The 21,335-nt window shown below is 44.9% G+C and overlaps 2 protein-coding genes across 3 annotated transcripts; both read left to right on the top strand.

The window, feature by feature from the left end:
* Positions 1-1,455: 1,455 nt before the first annotated feature.
* On the top strand, positions 1,456-6,992 carry MRGBP (MRG domain binding protein). The gene is made up of 5 exons (XM_027881635.1): positions 1,456-1,693; positions 2,580-2,701; positions 3,264-3,345; positions 4,464-4,541; positions 5,596-6,992. Exons 1-5 carry the CDS (start codon positions 1,471-1,473, stop codon positions 5,784-5,786), a joined length of 696 nt encoding a protein of 231 aa, XP_027737436.1. The 5' UTR covers positions 1,456-1,470; the 3' UTR covers positions 5,787-6,992.
* A 1,108-nt stretch (positions 6,993-8,100) lies between these two features.
* OGFR (opioid growth factor receptor) lies at positions 8,101-19,180 on the top strand. 2 transcript variants are annotated; one of them, XM_027881616.1, is made up of 10 exons: positions 8,101-8,362; positions 10,110-10,163; positions 12,154-12,186; positions 12,865-12,927; positions 13,234-13,318; positions 13,716-13,791; positions 14,214-14,280; positions 14,665-14,813; positions 15,628-16,964; positions 17,073-19,180. In XM_027881616.1, exons 1-10 carry the CDS (start codon positions 8,168-8,170, stop codon positions 17,093-17,095), a joined length of 2,082 nt encoding a protein of 693 aa, XP_027737417.1. In that variant the 5' UTR covers positions 8,101-8,167; the 3' UTR covers positions 17,096-19,180. The 2 variants fall into 2 exon arrangements, with proteins under 2 accessions (XP_027737417.1, XP_027737418.1); XM_027881617.1 differs by lacking the exon at positions 17,073-19,180 and having other exon boundaries at positions 15,628-16,258; positions 16,347-16,477.
* The last annotated feature ends 2,155 nt before the right edge of the window (positions 19,181-21,335 follow it).

Raw genomic sequence — 21,335 nt, 5'->3', positions numbered from 1 at the left:
CTCTCACAGAAAGTTATTCCTGGAAAATTTCAGCAGCATCTGAGCCAGACTGGAGTCACAGACTTCTTTCCATTCCAAGAGTACAGTCTGAACCCTGCTGGAAAGGAAGATTTATATCCAGGGTTCACACTACCAAACTTTGGAAGGCTTTACACGTGAGGTTTTGGGTTTAACTCATTTAAAATCTTTATTTAATGTTAGATTAACCTGTTCAGGGTATAAGCATTACATCAAGCCCAAAACAATGATACAAGTCAAGTTAATTCTTTGGGTATAAAAAGGTACACAAAGTTCAGTTTCAGAAAATTGCATCTTACCCATCCTGTTTTCTATTACTCGGATAATTTGCATTAATGTATCTGCTTATGAACGTTTGCCCCCACTGCTTTATTATTCACTCAGAACAATTGTTCTTTGCATATGATGTCATTGCTATTTGCTATTGAAATATTTTTAATGTCACAAAATGGATTGAATCTTCAAGTGAGGAGTGAGCAATCGGAAAACCTGATCACCTAAGCAACAGCAGTCCCGTTTCATGCCTGTGTGTCTAATTACGCCTAACAAGGCAAAACCCCCTTATCTCCCAGGGAATGATACATACTCCTTCTTCCCAAACAAATTTTTTTTTTTTTATGCCTTAAATGATGGGCAAAGCTGGTGGGTTCTGCATTTTGTAACCAAGCCAGGCGTGGTTATTTGTAAAACATCAATGTCAGGCTGATATTTCATGTAGAACGATCCTGTTGTGACAAGGAGGGGCTGTCTGGGGGGAATTGCAATGCTCAGGACTTTTTCCCCAGTGCAACCTTCCAGCTTGGCACTCCTTGGGCTGGAGGAGGATGAGCCCAAAGGGCAAACGCTGGACTGGCCAAGACTTCCCAGGCCTGGAGGGTGAACACTGGGGTGGTCGAGGCTTCCTGGGCATCAGGGCCGACCCTCAGCCCTGCTGTGACCCCGCAGTGCTGCCTCCCCAGCCCTGGGGACCTCAAAATCAGCAGAACATCCCTGTGGAGCCCATTGGGATGGCGGAGTTGTGCTGCCACCACAACTGTCCCTGGAGACCCTGAAACAGGACAGGATCCATAAGGCTCTTCCCACGGGTCCTCAAGGCTATTCCCAGAGGTCCAGAAAGAACTCCTCAGAGGTCCCATAAGGAACTCCCAGAGGTTCATAAGGTTGTTCCCAGAGGCTGGTAAGGCTATTCCCAGAGATCCAGAAGCCTTTTCCTAGGGGTCTATAAGGCACTTCCCCGCAGGCCTACGAGGCTCTGCCGGGCAGTGCCGGTCTGGCCCCGTCCCCCAGGGCTGGGTCTGGGCGGCCTCCGGCGCTGCGAGCCCAGCGCACCCCTCGCCGAGGAACCGCCCCGAGCCCCAGGGACCCCCCGCACCTCCCCCGCCCCCGGCGCGGCCCCAGCCGGCTCTTTGCCCGCTCCCGGCCGGCAGGAGCCGCTGCGGGCGCGGCGCGGCGATGAGCGAGGCGGAGGGCGGCTCGGCCGCCGCCGTGGAGAAACCGCCGCTGCCCGCGGCCGGGCCCGGGGGGGCCGCGGCGGTCGCTGCCGCTGTTGCGGCCGCGGCGGCTGCAGCGGCGGCCGGGCCGGAGCCCGGCGCTCCGGCCGAGGAGGCGGCGGTGGTGTGGAGCCCGGAGGTGGAGGTCTGCCTGTTCCACGCCATGCTGGGCCACAAGCCCGTAGGTGAGCGCGGGCCGCGGCCTCCTGGAGCGGCGGGGGCCGGGGAGGGGAGGGGAGGGCGGCGGGCGGGGGGTTCCGGGGGGTTCCCGGGGCTGCGGCGGGCTCGATGCGGGGGGAGGGAGGGAGCGGTGGGCCCTCCCTGCCCGCTGAGCCGCCCGGGCTGGGCACGGCCCGGCCCCCGCCGCCTCAGGGACCTCCTGCCTCACACAGAAAGGGACCACAGCGGGCCGCGGGATCCAGCGGGGTCGTCCCAGAGCACAGGACTGCGCCCAGAGTGCTCTGGGATGTCTCCACTGAGGGAGACTCCACACCCGCTCCGTGGGGACCTGTTCCAGCGCTCGCAGTAAAGGAGTTCTTCCTCCTGTTCGGATGGAACTTCCTGTGCGTGTCTGCCCGTCACACCGAGCAGAGCCTGGTCCCATCTTCTTGGCACCCTCTCTTTGGATATTTATACACACTGATGAGGTCCCCTCTCAGTCGTTTCTTGTGGAGGCTGAACAGGCCCAGCTCCCTCTGCCTTTTCTCCTAAGAGCGGTGCTCCAGTCCCTTAATTCCTCTCCAGTGGACGGTGTCGCTCCTGCACTGAGGAGCCCAGAACTGGACACAGCAGTCTGGAGACTTTCCTCCGGTTATTTCTCACACAGCCCCTCTAAAAGCTCTGGCTGTGTGTCAGTGTTACCCACTGGAGCACCCTCAGCCCCCTCTGGAATAGCACCTGCAGCGTGGGGTGAAGGATCAGCCTGCCCAGATGCCACCTGTCTGTCGTGTGATGTGTGGATTCCTTGTAACAACACAACGCTTTTTAATCGTGTCATAAATAAGTAAATTAATTTATGCACCTAAATCTGTCTAAATTGTGTGTTAATTGCACCGAGTTCTTTTCCCTCAGGTGTGAATCGCCATTTCCACATGATTTGTATCCGGGATAAATTCAGCCAGAATATCGGACGGCAGATTTCATCCAAGGTGATTTGGGACCATCTGAGCACCATGTATGATATGCAAGCTCTTGTGAGTATAAAGGGTTGATGCAGCCACGCTGCTATTTCATAGAGTTCAGAAGTTTTGATAGACCAAAATCACTGAGTTTGTTGTACTGTTTTGCACAATACTGAGAATCACCTGTCGTTCTTTGGGTTGATGGGGTTTTCCCTGAATAAATATAGACTAGGTGGGAGACAATAAAACCTGCAGTGGCTTGTGAGGGTTTTTTGTTTGTTTTTTTTATATGATGTTCTGACTTTGTTTATTAAAGTTGCCTAAGTGCTGATCCAGCAAATGTTTACATAGATATGTAAGTGTCAAATGAAAAAGTTATGGTGTCTTTACTTAAGAATTTGCCATGTTTGGGTTCCAGAAGTGATCTCAAATGGTCTTAAGTCATGATCTCGGGTATCTTGACCTTAGTAATCAGTCTGCCATCAAGAGCTTTCTGGTTCTCTAACATCTGAACTGTCTTGATAAGGATTATTTAGCTACTAATTGCATGTAAAATAGAACTGGAGATTGCATTTCTGAATTCCAGTAAAAATTTTTACCAGTCATTCACAGAGATCTTTCTTTTCTTTCTAAGCATGAATCCGAGATTCTTCCATTCCCTAATATAGAGAAGAATTTTGCTCTTCCTGACGAAATGATTCAAGAAGTGAGAGAAGGTAAGATGTGACAGCAGTCTCTGATCCTTGATTGCTCTGATCTCATCCCAGAATGTTTAACAAAACTCTCCCCAAGAAAGAGTGTAAGATGTTGATCCAAGGCCATTCTTTCAGACTGGTGTGTTCGGTGCGGTGGGAAAAGGGAGTGTTAAACAGATTCAAGTTTATCTCATGAATTTTTAATCAACTGACTGAAGGAACTGTCAAGGAAAGGGATCCCAGTGCTTGTGATGTTCATATCCCTGTTATCAGCCTTTGTGATGGACCATTGCAGGAAAGAGACACCTTTGGTCAGGTTCCACACAGAATTTCTCAAATTCTCAAGTATGAAGTAGATGGGGTGCTAATGAAGCACAAAGAGGTTCTATTTGTTCCGTTTAGATTCAGTTTCTGCTTGGCTGATACCAGTTTGCACAGTGAAGGCAAAATGTGGTTCCTTTAAAGGTGATTAGAAGCTTATTGTGGGGTTTTTGCATCTTGTTGAGATGGTTGTAATATTATGTCAGACCATAACTTTGATAAAATAGATGATCTGCACATTTTAATGTGCTTTGTTTTGTAGCAAGGTCATACTTTAAAGAGTAGGGGCTACAGAGCTGATAAAAATAACATTTTCTGGAGTTAATTTATATATAATAATATTTCTGTGATAAAATTGTCTGTACCAGTGATAATATAAGGCAGTTAAATACCAATTCACCTAATATTTAAAAATCTACAGGGGTATAGTTACTGAAAAGCTGCAGTTTCAGTAGCAGAAGTAGCAGCCAGAGCTTTTGGCCATGGGCTGTGCCTTGTGCTGAAATCATCTCTTTGTGTTTTTACCTTCTTGGTATGTAACTGTGTGGGCTTATCATGAGTGAGAGAGGTTTGAAAAAAACTCTGTATTGTTTAATCTAATAGAAATATGCAGGAGTTTGACAGAAATCCCAGGTTGGGCAGTGAAAGCTAGATTTTGAAAGTTTAGCTCTGTGTGTGTTCGTTGGTGCTGTTATCCAAGGTAGGAGTTAAGAAGTTCAAGCACCTGCCAGAGGAACTTTTCCAAATTACTGCTGAATGTTGCACTGAATATGGGGTTCTTAAATTCATCTAACCATTGCTAACAATCCTTTCTGCAGGAAAAGTAATGATGGAAGAAGAAGTGAAAGAGGAAATTTTAAAAGAAGAGCTGGAAACGCATGCAGGTCCAGAAGAAGGTAATTTTGTAACTCTCTACTGTGTAATACGAGATTAAAAACCAACTGTAACACTGAGAAATTAATGTTAAAATGTAAATCCCAAATGCAGTGTACTTTGTGATTTGTACTCAGACTCAGCATGTGCTCATGCCAAGAATTAGAATAATTTAAGAATGCACAGAGTAAGCAGTTGCTTATTGAAAAGATTTCTTCTTTGCTCCTAATTCATCTGTGCAGGTTGTATAGCTTTGGAGATTTTTGGATTTAATATGTACTTGACAAACCCCTGGGAGTCTGAAGGAATCTGAGGATCTCTGAGAGAAAGTTGGGTCCAATTTCATTGAACCTAAATACTCTGTGAAAAGAGCTTTGTAGTCATGGGGGAAATGGGGTGTATAAATCAAAAAAGATTGTAAAATTGTGTACTTTAATGGGAAGGCGGGCAGAGTGTTTATTTTATTTTATTTTATTCTTATTATCTTGCTTCTTTTAAATAAAAGGCTTGTTTTCCTAATACTTTGCTGTAGAACAAGTCAGATGTGAACAGTAGAGATCCTGCTATTTACATTGACAGACCAAACCAACTGCTAACTATATAATTTGATCATATTTATATCACTGAATAAGTGGTGTTTAAAGATTGTAATAAAAGATCTAAAGATGTATTTATAAATATATTAAATTTCACATTTTGGGTGTTCAGTTTTAATATCTATCTATGATACCAAATGTATGCTGATTATAAGGATTGGTCCTATTATTATACAGATTGGTCCTTTGTTCTGTAAGTGTTCCTATTAAGTATTTTAATATTAAGCGCTGTTTAATTCCACTTAATGAATTCGATTTTTAGCCTGTGAAAATACATGCCTGTCTTTAAAGCAAATAATAAAAGCAAGATGTGCCTTTCTCAGAGAAGATTTTTCCTTTAGAAGTGAAATTCTTAATGGATAAATATGCTGAGAGTTGATTGTTTTGAGAAGTTTTATGTAATATAAAGAAATTTGATATCACTCTTGTTTGCCTATGTGTGTGACTCTGATCTGGAATCATTACTTTGATCCTATTTCAGTTTTTGCACCCTCTGGAAGTTTAGGAAAAGCCACTGAAAAGCCAAGCAGCAAAGAGAAAGAGAAAACTTCATCAGATTCTGGATCCAAAGAAGGATCTGATAAGAGGAAGCGCAACAGAGTCACTGAGAAGGTGTTAAATGCAAACAGTAACCCTTCCAGTCCCAGCGCCGCCAAACGCCGCAGGACGTAGAGCTGTGACAGAGGAGTGACAAACTGTGGGATGGGAGGGGGGGAACAGCAAAAACAAGTCGCAGGATAGTTGCCACATAAACTCTTTGAGGAAGGAAAAGATACCTGAGCCAGGTGTTGGAAGGATCCGCACATCGGCTTTAAACGCGCAAGACCCTTGGCTGGTGTGTCCCTTGGCTGCCTCCTCGGGGCCTGGGGAGAAGGCTGGGAGTGTGGAGAGTGGATGTGACAGTGCCAGTGGCTGCATTCCCAACCAGCAACACGCTCTGTTGTCAGCACAGCTCACGAAACCCCCGTGCCCAGTGGAACACGGGGCCTTGGATCAGCAAAAGCAAAGGCGGTTCCTGTAAATCTGGGATTGTGTTTGCTGCCTTTGTTGCCGTCTGTGAATATCACAGACCATCTGTGGGTAATGTTTTGGCCATTTCACTTGCTGCAAACATAGCACTTGTATCGAATGTCTCAATTGTTGGTTGAGTACAACCAAAATTTCTTTAAAGGCAGATAACTACTGAGTTGAGGTGTTCTGTCACTATTTGCTGGAGGAACCTCATTTCACCTTAGAGATGTAACATTTTTTAATCTTTCTAAGTTTATATGCCATAAGTGAAGTGAAAATTGTAATGCCCCTAGCCAGAATAATTAGTAAGTGTCCTAAATAAAATATCTGGAGATGTCACACTGTTTTGTAAGGGATCAGCTGAGCTGTGCATGAAACTAGAGGTGTTGCTTCATCCATTTGTAATACAGTAGTATAAAACAGTGGGGTTTGTACTTAATTATTTATTTTTTTAAAGCAGTTTTAGTAGATGTGAATGGAATTCGTTTTCCAAAATGTTCGTTTTTGTTCTACAACTGGAGAATCTTACTGACATTGTAATGCTTATCTTTTATATGCTAGGATATTGAGATTTCATGAAATTACTATTTTTGTGCTGTGAGAAGATGGACCACAGTCAACAAAAACACCTGTTACATGGTGAATGAGGCAGGTTGAAATGGTACTGAATTTGTTTCATTATATTAACTATCAGTTAATAAAAGGAAGTATTTCTTCTTAATCTGTCAGTATTGCCTTCAAGGTGAGGCAGTAGGAGTCTACTACTCTTTGCTTTTATTCTAGGTACGTAGCCAAGTTCTTGTCTGCCTTATTTTCTTCTCTTGTTTTATACCAAGAATAAATTTGACTTGTTTTTATTTTACTAAATGGTAATTGTTGTGTGACTTGATTAAAATCTGGCCCAATTTATTTTGAAAGTTATTTAGGTATCTTGTGCCTTTAGTGAAATTGGTCAAAAGTGCCTACCTGAGGGTTTATAGATTTGGCTTTTTTTACTAACTTTGGTATGAACCACTACCGTGTTATTTCTATATGATATTTGATAAAAGATCCTGGCCTGCTGAACACAATAGAAAGGTTGCTGTAACCTTCCAAACTTGAGGATTTACCAGAGGTACAATTATCATGAATTTAGTGCTTTAAGCCTTGGAGAATGTCTGGTGAGATGCCACCAACTGGAGAGCTCCTTGGAGCCCTGGTTTGTGGGAGAAGGTGCTGCAGGAGCCTCAGAGGTTTTCTGGGCAGCTGGAAAATGACCTTTTATAACCTTATGTGAGGAAGCTCCTGGTTTTAATGTTGAAAAATCAATTTATTGGTTACAATCAAGTTCCTAGAGGTTGTAACCACACGTCACTCACTGAGTGCCCAAAGGTGAATGAATGCCTCTGTTAAGTTTTGCTATTCACTTAAGAAACTTTGCCATGATCTACATAGATTTTGGCCATGAAGTGCAGATTTCTGTATCTCTCAAGTCTCATGGCCCTGCGGGTGTAAACCCAACTCGTCCAGGTGATGCCATTCCAAAATGTTTGCTCTACCAATGGCGTGTTTTTATAGCTCAAAGTAGAAGTGTGTCGACAACAACGTGTACCGGTGCAGCCTCTGAGCCCCAACCTCGTACCAGGGAAAGCCCACTTGGGATTTCACGCTCAGTCCCGCAACGCAGATTTTTTTTAGGAATCATTTGGACGTCAAGTCGGGTACTGACAAAGGTAAAACGCTTTAACTGACCCCAGCGCTGCCGCGCTTCGCCTCGCCATCCATGCACCGAGCCCTGGCTCCTTGGGAATACTGCCCTTTCACTCCCTTTCCAGCAGTTTCCCAACCCTGAGGCGTTCCCGCATCCCGGAGGGGGAAGGACGGGAAGCTCCCGGTGCTCCCGGGAACGGTGCGGGCGGGCGCAGGAAGGGGGCGGGGCCTGCGTGTGCTTCCGTTCCCCCCCCCCACGTGGCCGGGCTTTGTGCGCGCGGGCGGGCGGCCCCGCCGCCCCTTCCCCGTCCCTTTCGCTTTCCCTTTCCCTTTCCCTTCCCCACCGCGCCTCCATGGATTCCTCGTGCTCCTACCGCTTCTGGACGGAGGAGGGCAAGGCGGAGGACTACGACTCCACCTGGGAGGGAGAGGAGGAGGAAGAGGAGGAGGAGGAGGATGGCGGCGGAGGCGAAGCGGAGGCGGCAGCCGGGGAGGAGCCGCAGGATGCGGGGGAGCAGCCGGGGTCGGTCAAGGAGCGAGACTGCCGGGTGGGTGCGGGGGTCCCCGGGGACGCGGGATGGGCTGAGGGGCCCCCTTGCTCACCCTTTTCCCTGTCCTCTCCCGGTGCCGCGGGAGTTCCCGCATCCCTCGGGGCTGCCCCAGGTGCGCTCACCTGTGTGAGTGATGTTGTTCCTGCCCTCTCGGCTCTCAGCGCCTTTTGGGCTCCCCTGGCAGGTGCCTGATTTACCAGGAGGAAGTGGAGCAGCTTGAAATACTCACCAGAAGTCAAAGGGCAGCGATGCCTGGGCTGCCCTGCTTGTTGGTGAAGCAAATCCTCCGGGAGAGGGGACAGGGATGGCGATGGGGAGGGCAGAGGGATGCTGTGACTTCATGGCCCCTTAAGATCCGTTAGACTGCCATGAGCTGGGTTTTAGTGTTTTCCCCCACCATTCCCTATGGTCTGGGTACGTTATCCCATAAATACAGGTTCTGTTCTCTCTGTTGTCGCCTGCCTGTTCACTACATGGATGTGACATTGTGGCATTGATGTTCTCCTTGCTTTCAAGTTTTTGGTTGGTATCTTCAGCTTTGTATGGTGGCCTGCCTTCCGCTCTTTGATGCCATTAATGAAATACTGTCACATAAAATCTGCTCAGTTTTAAAAATGAGCTGTAATTTTTTTTATTTTAAGTGAGGTGTTGCAAAACATGAAGACTTTTGTCTAGTGCCTTAAAATAGTGTTTAGTTGAAATAAAAGGAACCTTCTCTTTAGCATCAGTGCTTTTCAGTTTGACATTGTCAGTAATTTCTTCTCCAGCATTGCTTTGGTGAATGCAAAACTGTTGCTTTTTCAGTATTTCCTGTCAGTCAAAACTACAGTCCTTTAGCTCCTCCCCTTTTGGGGAAAAAGAAACTAATCCTTAACTTGATTTTCGCTTCAGCAACTCTTCCCTTCTCTTAGAATATAAATAGGCAGATAAAGCTTTCTAATGAATACACTTTTAAAGGAGTTTAATATTAAATTTTATTTTTTTAGTAAGCATTAAGATATTAAAATACCAATTTAAAAAAAAAATTCCTGTGCACATGGAAAGGTGTTTTGGGTGGAATAGCTGGAATACTGAATGGAGGGGGCAGGGTTTTCCTTTGAGGTGTTTTACATTGTTTGAGGGCATGCTATCAACTTTCTTTTGTGCATGGCTGGAGTTCACAAGTTTTAATAACTGCGGAACATTCAGATTATTCTGTTTGCGTGTGTTTGTTCTTCAGGTGTTTTTTTTTTTTCTTAGAGCATCTCTGGATTGTGACAGCTGTAAAGGCAAGGACCATTTTTTCACTCCAGTGGGGTGGACTTTTCCAGCTTTGCCTTACAAAGGAGGAAGTTGTCCCTGAGACTTATTCCAGGGGCCATATTGTTCTGCATTTTTCAAGAGGAGCTCTTCCTTCAGTGATGAATGTGTAGTCACCACTGTCTGACAGTGCCTTGAAAAAATTTTAAGGGCAGTGAGAATGAACACTCAAAGAAACAGTAAATCTTCTGCTATCCATTTATGCCTTTACAGCCTGTCAAAGGCATGAATCAGATTCCAAAACTAGTTCCTGCTTCTGCTTATTTTACACTAATTCTCATTCTTCTCCCCTCAGTCTAGATCCTCTTCTTTCTGGAAGAAGGTGGTAGTGTTTCTGTTCGGTCCTGAGGTTAGAATTTTTTATTATTATTTGCACTATACCCTTTCAAAATCAACTTAAAATTCTCTTTTTATTTTACACTAATTCATATTCTTCTCCCCTCAGTCCAGATGGTATTCTTTCTGGAAGAAGCTGCTAGTGTTTTTATTCGGTCCTGAGGTTAGAATTTTTTATTATTATTTGCACTATACCCTTTCAAAATCAACTTAAAATTCTCCTGTTTTACATTAATTCCTATTCTTCTCCCCTCAGTCTAGATGGTATTCTTTCTGGATGAAGCTTCTAGTGTGTTCATTTGGTACTGAGGTTAGAGTTTTTATTATTTGCCCTCTACGCTTTCAAAATCAACTTATAATTCTCCTTTTATCTTTCACTTGTCTCTGTAACTGCTCCATACTCACAACCTGAGGTTCCTGCAGGTGTGTCTTTCCAGCTCTTTTGCCTTGCAGTGCCTTTAGCTTCTATGAGTGAGCTTTGAAAACTTTGGGGGTTGTGTCCATTTTAGGAAGTTCTCTCTAAGGCTGCTGTAACGCCTGAAGTTCATGTTTTAATAACAAATCCCATAGTTCTGCTTTCTCCTAAATCTCGGTCAACAGAAGGGTTCAGTTCCTCTTCTGGGACTGTCATCTTTCTCATGGCAGTGCCTGGTTCACAATCCACACCTTCTTTCATCCCTTTTGGTTACAGCTGGTTTCCAGCTGATCTCTCAGCCAGATCCTGTTTGCGTTCCCCTCTCCTGGCTGCGTTCTCTGCTTCCCTCACTCCTTGCACAGTGATGCGTGTTCTGCCTCCAGGTTTGGAGGGTGAAACCCACTGAGGTTTCCTGGCAGTGCTGTGAGACATAAAGGGGATTGATTTATACCTGCAAGTTTCAGCCTTGCTGTTTAGTTTGTGTTTCTTACCTGGAAAGAAAGGGAAGGTTCTGTTCCTGTGGGGCTGAAATAAAAGTTTAGAGAGACCCAGAAGCAACACCTACTTGGAGGGCCAAAGCTGAGTTTTGCTTTCTTTGCTTCCTCATCTTCTTCTCTTTATTGCTGGGCTCCAGAATGCCTTTTCCTGGTTCTAGCTTCTTTCTGGACAAGCCTTACAGCCCCTTGCACCATGGCATTGCATGGCATTGCATCTGTCTCTGCAGCTACACTGACTCTTCAACAAACCCATTATTTTCCAAAGTGGGAGCCAGACTGCTGTTGTCCTGTCCCACCTGACTGCATTCAAGGATATTTTTTTTTTTTTGAACCTGAAGTGTAAAGAGTATCTGGAAATTGAATATTAATAATTGATTGTATTAAAACAAGGTTTTAATTAATTCCATGTAACAGTCAGCAGGGCAACTGAATGGGTGACTTCATTACAACAAGGTGTTACAAAATGTAGTCCAGTTCCAGCTTTAATTATTAACGAACCAGTGATCAGTGTTCATTAGAAAGTGGTTTCATTTGATCTCTGTGCAAGTGAGGTTATGAAATAACTAGGGGGAGTTTTTGCTGCTTCTCTCTTTCTAAGTTCCTTACAGTGCTTATTTTGCAGGAGTTTGCACTTCTCATCCCCATTTTCTCGGCATTCTTGTTCTTGCTGCGAGCTGGGATCGAACAATCTGACTGTGCTTTGCTTTGCTTTGGGGGCGCCTTTATTCACGAGCAGTCTTGTTAATTTTGGTGGTTCTAAACTGACACAACACTGTTAAGTGCTTTCATGTGCTGCCTTGTGTTGCTTCTGACATGTAACAAAATCTCTTATCCACTGAAGAAAATAGATAACTAAAAACCTATACGTTTTTAATTCAGTTAAAATGCGTTTTAAACTGTCATACTTGCAACTTCTATTTCCACGAGTTTCAGAGGAACAAATGAAGCTGTTCTTCTGTGATTTCTGTCTAAATGTTGACACTTGAAATGAATCTAGCACATCTGTGTAGTGAGGAGAACCTGGCACCTGTTTGTATGGCACCACAGGTTTTTTCTCTGTAGCAATTTCAGTTATGAATAAAATAAAGTGAATTCAGCTGTAACTAGGTAAATCTGTCACTTGGCAACTAATAGGGATCATATGAGTCACTGCTGTGAGTATTCTCATTTTGTATCTATTTTTTATTTTATTAGTGAGGTTTGGTTTCAAATTGTTCCAACTAAATGCTTTTTATTTGTAGGAGCAGAGCTTGAATTCCTCACGGCTGTATCAGGTAGGCTTTACATAAAGTTTGGTTACGTGGAAAGATGAGTAATGATTTAAATGATGGTGATTGGAACAGAAGTCCAATCAGATAAATATCTAATGTGACCACGTGGCTCTGTTACTGTTTGCTGTCTAGATCAGCATGATGCTTAATCAGCAAGGCTGATCTCAAGCATAAAGCAAAGATAAAGAAAACTTTTTATTTCAGTAATGTCTACAGGGAATGAGAATCTTGAATTCCAGGGATATTTCTGAATTTTAAATTCTACAGTTTTAAAGTCTGGCCTCTCTCTTCACCAGGGTTTATAGCAACTCAGAGATATGTCTTGTTTTAAACCTTTTAGCTTAGGGGGAAAAATTACATTTTACTATTTGGAATTTCCAGCTGGTTCTGACCATTTCTGTAAGCAAACCCATCTGGGATACAAGATAGGCATAAAAATGAAAACCTTCATTGGTAAGACTAGAAGGGAAAAGAAATGTTATGGTTAAAGGATAAGGCATGAACTTCTTTTAGTCTGAAGTCAGGAATGCAGAGAAATGACAACAATAATAGTCTGTCTGGTCTGGGAGGTACTGGGAGCACAGGGCACATGTGTGAGGGATGCTGAATTTAATCAGTGGGTGATTCTTTTTTGCAGAAAATGGCTTTATTTTGAGTCTCTGATGTGTCTCTTTTCCTCAGGTCAGCTGGAGGCGCAACTGGACTGCGGCCAAAGACCTGCAGAGATACAGACACCACTACCCAGTACGTGCTCAGGGATGCGGCACCAGCTCCTGGGGCTCCTCCTCATCCCTCCCCACCTTTAGCAACACTTTCTAGATTTGGGAACACCCTTTTGCCTTTACATTTACAGAACCTTTAAAGGATTCATTTGTGAGGGGGAAGGGATGATGTGGGTGCATCAGAAACAAGCTGTTACTTCCCAAAACACATTTCAAGGATTTAGCTTGAGAATGTTTAGGAAATGTGAGGGAAAGCAAGGAGAAATGTTGAAGTGAGTATTGCATTTTAAAAGACTGCTGCTTGTTGATTTCTTGTTCTCACCTCCAGGGTTTGAAAGAATCAGAGAATGAGGACGAAGAACAGATGTGGAACTTAAGCTTTTATAAAAATGAGCTTTCTTTTAAGCCCCAGGGTGAGTATGTTGTGTGGTGGCTGTTTGATGCAATCTGCTGTAGCTGCTTGAATTGGTGAAAGAGCAGCTTCATCCCTGTTGGGACAGTTAATAAAAACCAAACTGACCAAACAAAACACACGACCAAAACAAAAACACCACCCAAAACAAACCAAACAAAAAACCCACCAAAATTTCCGTTTTAAAACGTCCTTGTTCCTGCTTTTTTTTCTTTAATTTTCTATTCAGTGGTAGAAAACTAAGGTATTTTTCTGGCTTACCAGGTTGACTAGTTAGAGAAGCTAATACCTATGTGCATGCACCTGGGTCTGGGTAATGAGCCAGCTGGGGTGATTGGCTAACTTTAATTTTGATTTGGTGTGGTTTCTTGCCTGAAACCTTTTCCTTTTCCTTTCAGGTGTGTATATTGAAGATCTGCTTTCATACTGGTGGAGCTATGAAATTCTGGAAGACAACCATTCTTACATACAGTGGTAAACTGTCTGCACAAACAGAGTGCCTCTCTTTAGTTGTGCCTCTTCTAAGTGTCAGGGGTATCAGGTGTTCTCCTGCTAACAGCTTCACAAAAGGCCCAGAATTACTCTTGAATGAAACCTTTGTCAAATTTAGCTTCTTTATGGAGTTGTATTCTTCTGGAAGCAGTGCAGCTGGGGCAATAGATCTCAGCTGTGCTTGACCTTTGAGCACCTGCAGAACAAAGTTAGGGCCAGGGGAGAGATCCAGATAAGCAAAATGCGTTGCTGTTATTGATGTAGACAGTGCTGTTATGGGAGGGATTTATTTCTCAGATAGTAAAACTACTTCTATGCCCATAAGGATGTGAGTTCTCCAAGAGGTGCCTGTGTGGTTTGATGTCATTTTTGCTCATCTGGGATGAGAATTTCTTTTGTTTCAGGCTGTTCCCTTTACGTGAACCCGGGATGAACTGGCATGCCAAGCCACTCACCTCTCAAGAAATCCGGGTATTTATTGAAAGCTTTTTGTCTCTTTTTTTTTTTTTTTTTTTTTTTTTTTTTTTTTTTTTTTTTTTTTTTTTTTTTTTTTTTTTTTTTTTTTTTTTTTTTTTTTTTTTTAAATATTTTTTTTGAGGTCTGGAGGATGTTAGGATTTTTACTGAATGCCTTGTATTTGAAGTTGAGTGGGATTTTTAGCTTTCTCAGATCCCTGGTGTGCACAGAGCTCACTGGGAAGCATTTGTCTGTCTTGTGTCTGCCAGTAGCTCCACCAGCAAATTAAATGCTTTTTAGTGACACAGTCAAACCTTATTTATAATTCAGGTGCCACTTAAACTGGTGCAGGTAATTAGGGAGTTCCACCTTTTGCTAATTGCTCTGTCTTGTTTTCAGGCCTTTAAGAGGTCCGGGGAAGTTATGGGAAGGTTGGTACGTGCTTATGAGCTCATGCTGAGATTTTATGGAATCATTCTGGTCAACAAGGAAACTGGAGAACTTAAGAGAGCAGAGAACTGGGCTGACAGATTTGAAAACTTGAACAGGTCAGTCTCATTTTATGCCATTGATCAGATACTGCACCCAGGCATTTCTTTGAGGGGGAAAAAAAAAGTTGAAGTTGAGGAAATCCTCAGTCCTTGAGGAATGAAGACTTCTGTTGATAAACATGTTGTCTAGTGAGAGTATTTTTAGCTTTTGTTTCGGTAAACTACAAAATAGGAATATTTCCATCCCTGATTGTTTATAAAATTGCCTCATTGTGTGTGTAAAGTGCTTTGAGTCCTTCTTTGAAAAGTGCCCTGCAGGTGTGATGGTTTTTATATTATTGCAGGTCTTGTAGAGATAATGATGTTCCTTCTGATTCTTGTACCCCTGATATTAAGAGGGGCTCTTGGACTGGGCACACTCACAAAAGGGAAAATAACTTGAAGATTGTCAAGTATTAAAATAGGCAAAAAAAAAAAAAGCTGTGTCTACCTTAAGGCATGAATTTTTGGCAGCAGCCCTGCATGTCTGTATTCCTAACACTACAGGCTTCCCCTGAGGGGTCTCTGTCAGGGACATGATGCTGGGCTGCATGGACTTGTGTGTCTCACTGCTGGTGGGTGATTCAGAAAGCCAGATCCTTTCCAAGCAGCTGAGATGATGAATTCTAGCAGCCAGGGAAGGTCGAGGAAGGTGCTGCTGAAGGCCCACAGCAGCCGCTTTAAAATTGACCCCACCTGTGCTCCCATTTGCGTCGTCAGATAGTCCTTAACAGGTCACACTCAGTCAATGACAAAACATTTTGCAGATGCCACAGAAGTTCACAGGTGGCTCAGGAGACTTTCCCTTAACAGCTTTGTTTGTTCTGTCCAGGTTCAGCCACAACAACCTGCGGATCACTCGCATCCTGAAGTGCCTGGGGGAGATGGGATACGAACACTATCAAGTGCACTTGGTAAAGTTTTTCCTAACAGAAACTCTTGTTAAGGGGACACTGCCAAATGTTAAGAAAAGTGCCTTGGATTACTTCCTGTTCACTGTCAGAAGCAAACAGAGGAGGAGAGAACTAGTCCACTACGCTTGGCAACACTTTAAACCTCAGGAAGACTTTGTGTGGGGGCCAAAGGAGAAACTCCAGAAGTACAGACCCCGCCCTGCCAAGCCACAGCTCCACCAAAAGGCCGAAGGTAGACAGGAAACTCCTGGTAAAAAATGTGGTGATTCTGAGGGAAAGGATCAGAACCAGGCTCCAGAGACAGAACAGAAAGCTGGAGATGCTGCGAACTTGCAGCCTGAAGGGAGTGATGAAGATGGAAAAAAGAAGGTAAGCAAATGTGCTTTGGAGGGAGGAGATGATGAAGAGGAGAAAGAAGCTTCGTGTGCCCTGCTGGAGGAAAAGGATTTAAACAGTGAGGCTGCAGAAGTGCAGGGTACAGCAGAGAGCGACTGCACAAAGGAGAGCAAGAAGAGAAAACTGGATGCAAACATGGCAGACGCTAAAAAGGTTGGACCACTGAAAAGCTCTACTGATATTGAAAACATTTCCCATAATCTGGGAGAATGTGCAATTAATGCAGAAATTCCCTCCTCAGGCCCGCCCTCACAAGCAGAAGAGGATCAGGAAGCACTGAAAGAAGATGATGCAAGCACCAAAGACTCAGCAGCGCCAGAGAGCATTGATGCAGCTGTGAAACGGAGGAAGGTTGATAAAAGAACATCAAAACCCCAAACTGTCAACATGGGGCCCTCAGCCTGTGGTGCCGAGGAAAATCCATCTGCTGCAGAGCCTGAGGCTGAAAAGGAAAATGTCAGTGAGAAAAATGCAACTGTGGAAGTGAGAAGTGAGAAGGGGGGTGGTGGTGATGCAGATGGTGAGGCTGTAAGACCCCTGGCTGGTTCCAGGCTTCCCAGGACTGGCTCTGCTTATCCGAGAACTGATGCCTGTGATTTGAGTGGAGATCAAGGCACAGTGAGGATTGATCAGCACCACTGCAACAGCACACTCCTGGGGGGTAAAAGTGAGGTAGATGGGGTAGAACAGCAGAAAAATGCAGAAAATGCAGACGAGAAAGGGCAAGCAGAACCCCCAGGCAAGAAACAAGCTCCAGAGAGTCTTGAGCAGAGCACGACACCCACTTGTCCTGAAGAAGACGGTGCTGAGGTTGCAACACAGAAAGCTGAGAGCTCTGAGCATGCAGCAGAGCCTGGTGGAGGGCAGGGAGCAGCAGAGCCTGGTGGAGGGCAGGGAGCAGCAGAGCCTGGTGGAGGGCAGGGAGCAGCAGAGCCTGGAGGAGAGCAGGGAGCAGCAGAGCCTGGAGGAGAGCAGGGAGCAGCAGAGTGAGAGCAGCACAGCGAGTCCTTGAGCAAGCAGAGATGACGCTGCCCCAGCTGCAGGGAGCCAGCTTGGATAAGAGAAGTATAGGGAAAAATAAACTTCCTTTGGGATGATCCAGGCTGACCCCTGTCTCACTTTCACTCTGCTTTTTTAATCATTTGTAGTAATTTCACCGAGATCCAGCTCTTGGTTACCCTAAAGAGGAAAACTTTAATTAGTCATCTTTGTGGACAGGTCCTGTCCTGTTTCTGGTTTTTATCTGATGTTCAGGGCTATCTTGGAGCAACGGGGATTTTTGCACTTTGCTTTGATTCTGGTATATCCCTCCTGAAAGAGAAAAGGAAAAAATATTTCTTTCCTTGTTTGAAATAGTTAAATATTTATTAAATACATGATTTTTAATGTAAGCATGACCTAGTTTACCAGGCCTTTCTCTTGCTGTGTAAATTCTGTTATTTTGAAAGGCTGTACTTTCCCAGGATTTTTTTCCTGGAAAAAGTGCTGTTTCCCTAAAATAGATGAGTATATGGATTTCACATGATGTCAGAGTGTCGCTGCCCCTATAAAGAAAGTAGGTTTGACTTTAGCCTGGGATAAAATGCATAATCAAACATACTTTTGATCAGTATGAGCCTTTGTGTAGATACTGTTCTGAAGTGCAAAGTGCTGAGTAATTTGTTCTCTTCATCCCCACAGAGGTTGGTTTGTAGTTCCTGTCAGAGTTGTTAAGAATATGAGTTGTTCACTCATTTCTAAGAGAAAAAAGTCAGATTTTGCATAAAACTCTCTAGAGCTGCTCCTCCCCAGGTTTTCCCACCACGTTTAGACCCTTTATTGTCTTCCACAGATACTCGTGTCCATGACTGGTTCAAAGGCCTTCCTTTCTCAGTTGCCAAAACATCACAAATTTTTCCCACTGCATTTTTTTTTCAGCCTTTGCTGGGACTTTGCCTGTGGGGCTCTTTTCTGCAGGCCCGTTGTGTGTGGTTGGACGTGTCAGATCCAACCCATCTCCTAGCTGGGGCAGGACTGGTTTGCCATTAATGGTCAGCGTGTCAGACAGTGAGGGCACGTCCGAGTGCAGCATGTCTGGAAACCACTGGGCTTTGTGGGGCAGTTAATTGAAGCTTTAATTGGAGGGGGTACGCTTGTCTAGTTCGTTTTATTTGCAGCCCTCAAGAATTCACTTTCAGACCTTGCCAGCTATTTGCCTGCATTAGTGTTCCTGACCTCCCTGTCAGCTGTTCTGCCTGGCTTACACCATATTCCACCGAGTCTGAAAGAGCATTAAGCAGCTTAGCTCCTAAAAATTAACAACAGTGACCCGTTTCATGAAGCAGAGGAAACGGTTCCCAACAGCCAGAAGGTCTCGACTTGCTGTTTGCTCAGATTGTTTGGTTTGGTTTGGGGGTTCTTTGGTGCTGTTTGGTTGATGCAGCAGCCTGTGCAATGGTAATGCTTTTCCTCTCTCTGCTGCAGTTCTTAAGAGGCTTCATCTTAAAAGGAGTTTGATGGGTGACTTGCCTTCCCAGATTGTAGGTCCTGAGCCAGCATGCCACATAGGTGTGTGTGGGTATAAAAGTCTGCAAGCTCAACATCTCATGTTGGTGGTCACACACATGCTGGAAAAAGGCTTTAATGTTTTTAAATTACCTTTTTTTTTCTTTCTTCTTATGAACAAATGGAGTTAAATAGCCAGTAAGAATACGCTTAACTGCAGATACAAATACTTGAAGATGCTGAGTGAAAATTCTTTCCTAAGAGATTCCTAAGAATTGTTAATTGTGGCTTTTGTACAGATTTATAGTAATTTTCTTATTTAATGAAATTTTCATTGTGAATATGTGCTGGATTGGGGCATAGATCATATATCTTGTTATGATGAGGTTTGGTTTTGTGTTAATTGGGATTTATTTCACTGTGAGCCCCAGCCTGGAGTGAGTGCTCAAACCAAACCCTTTCCTGTCATACCCAGTTTAGAGTTTTGGCTGTAAGTGTGTGTGGTGAGTTCACAAGATGTTTCCCAGCACTCAGAGTTGTATCACAGAGTCTGTTATGTTAATTCCCCTATTAAAGCATGACTTTATTGCATACCAGTTTCCACTTATATTTTTTCTTTCATCTTTGAGGGCAGGATGTGACTGTATTCACCCCCCACCACCCACCCTCCCTGTGTCTTGGTCCCCTCCAATAAGTGGGTGCAGGGGGCTGCCCAGCATTCCCAAGCAGAGCTCTGCTGTGCTCCCCATGAGACACATCTGCTGCTTGCTCCATGTGGAGGTGATGCCCAGTCTTCCTCCAGCTCTAAAACATGCCCAGTGAATGTCTGTGGGGTAAAGATACCCTCCCAAAGCCCCCTGCAATCATTCTTGTTTAATATCGTGCTTGGAAATCATAGAATCATGGAATGGTTTGGGTTGGAAGAAGCCTTAAAAGCTCATCCCAGTCCAGCCTGCTGCCATGTGCAGGGACACCTTCCACTAGACCAGGCTTCTCAGAGCCCCATCCAGCCTGGCCTTGGACACTCCCAGGGATGAGGTGTCCCCATGTTTCAGTATATTTTGGTAGGTCCTGACTTGCCCTTGTGCTGCCCCCCCTCCCACGGGGGTCATGACGCTCTGTGGGGCAAACAGGGGCTTCACTTCAGTCATCCCTTGGGGCTCCAGGCAGGGGGGCACCTGCCCAGCCTGGCCACGGGGGCTTCAGTGTGCTAATGATTCCTGTGGGTCGCTGCATCCCTTCAGCTGTGCTGCCTCTGCCTGGGGGTGTGGAATGAGAGCATAGCTGGGTGTCCTCTTGCTCCACAGGGTGGGCTTGAAGGTGAATACCCTTCCCAGTCTGGTCAGTAGAGTCCATGTGCAGCAGCCCTCCAAGCCCAGGCTTACTCTGAGTAGGGTGTGGCTGAGGAATTTGGATCTCCTTTGCCTTCTCTCCTGCCATCAGTTGGCCTCGTGTGGAGGAGGAGGCACAGGCTGTGCAAAGCAGTTCGTGGGGCTGCACTGCTCTCCCTCTTTGGGGTTTGTGGTGTCCAGTGAAGCATTTCAGTTACTCTGAAGCCATCAGAAGACGTGCAGACGCACACAGTTCCTTTCTGTCCCCAGCTGCCTGTTCCACAAAATCTTGTAGGAACTTTGTAAATGTTTGAGTCCTCTATCCCCCTGTCAAGGTTAGTTGAATATTGACTGCTGGGGAGCTGGACAGACACACACTGTATGCTCATCCAGACCTCCTGGCAAGGGATGCCAAACTCAAACCTGGTATTTCATTTCTTAAACTTTGCTTTTCCACTTCTGCTCTTGTCTTCTTAACCAAGTGAGGTGTGTCATTTCAGTTCTGATGAATCTTGCCACTGTTCTTCTCCACTTCCAAACCCTGATTTGGATGGAATTGCCTCTAATGGGTAAAGGGAAGCATGAAGCTATTTACAGAAGATACATCTTCATGAATATATTGGCATTTGGGATCACCTATCTGGGAATGGTCCTCCTGTTCCTTCCTTCCAATATTCCAAATATTTTTTGTGGCTTTGAGAATGTTTCTCTTTTTTTCCTTCCTTCTTGTATATGTCTGTGATCATCTGTTTTCTGATCAGGATTCATCACTTTCCCAAGAAATCATTTGTTGTTCTTCAGATCAATCTAAAAAAAAACGAAACAAGATGTGAAATAACCTCCAGAGCTAACAAAGCACCTCGTAAAGCAGTAAGAGCACTTCTCTGTGGTGTTCTTGCACTCGTTATAGGTATATTAATATCTCCACTGAAGTTAGGTGGCCTCAGGCACTGAAAAACTCACTCTGTGCTGCTTTTTACCTGTCCGGCCCAGAGGTGGTGATGGGCTTTGAGAAATGCCCTGGGTGAGACCAAAGGAACAGCTTTATATCTCCAGCTGGAGCAGCTCAAATTCGCTCCTGTGTCATGTCTCCCAATCCAGCTCTTCTGTAGGCTTCTCTCCCCTTGCTGGAGCCTGGCAGGGCATGACTGAGAGCTGCTCTGGCTGCCTGCTGCTCCCCCTCCTTCTCCCACCTCCTCCTGAAACCTCCTCTCCTCCAGGCTCAGCCCCTCTTGCCTTGCTCCCGAGCTCTGCCCCTCCAGCTGGAGCCACAGGTTTATCTGGAGGCAAGGAGTCTCTGCTCTGTAAGCTGAGACCCAGGAGGAGGAGGGATCTGCTGGACCCTGGAGGAGAAAGGGTTTAGCTGCCCAGGAGGACCGGAGAGAGGCAGAGCCTGGGCACCATGGCTGGATTCT

The sequence above is a fragment of the Empidonax traillii genome, unplaced genomic scaffold, assembly GCF_003031625.1.
Source record: "Empidonax traillii isolate 1590-97213 ecotype Southwest subspecies unplaced genomic scaffold, ASM303162v1 scaffold91:size2966241, whole genome shotgun sequence".
NCBI classification, from domain to species: domain Eukaryota; kingdom Metazoa; phylum Chordata; class Aves; order Passeriformes; family Tyrannidae; genus Empidonax; species Empidonax traillii.
This window is presented reverse-complemented; position numbering and strand designations above follow the sequence as displayed.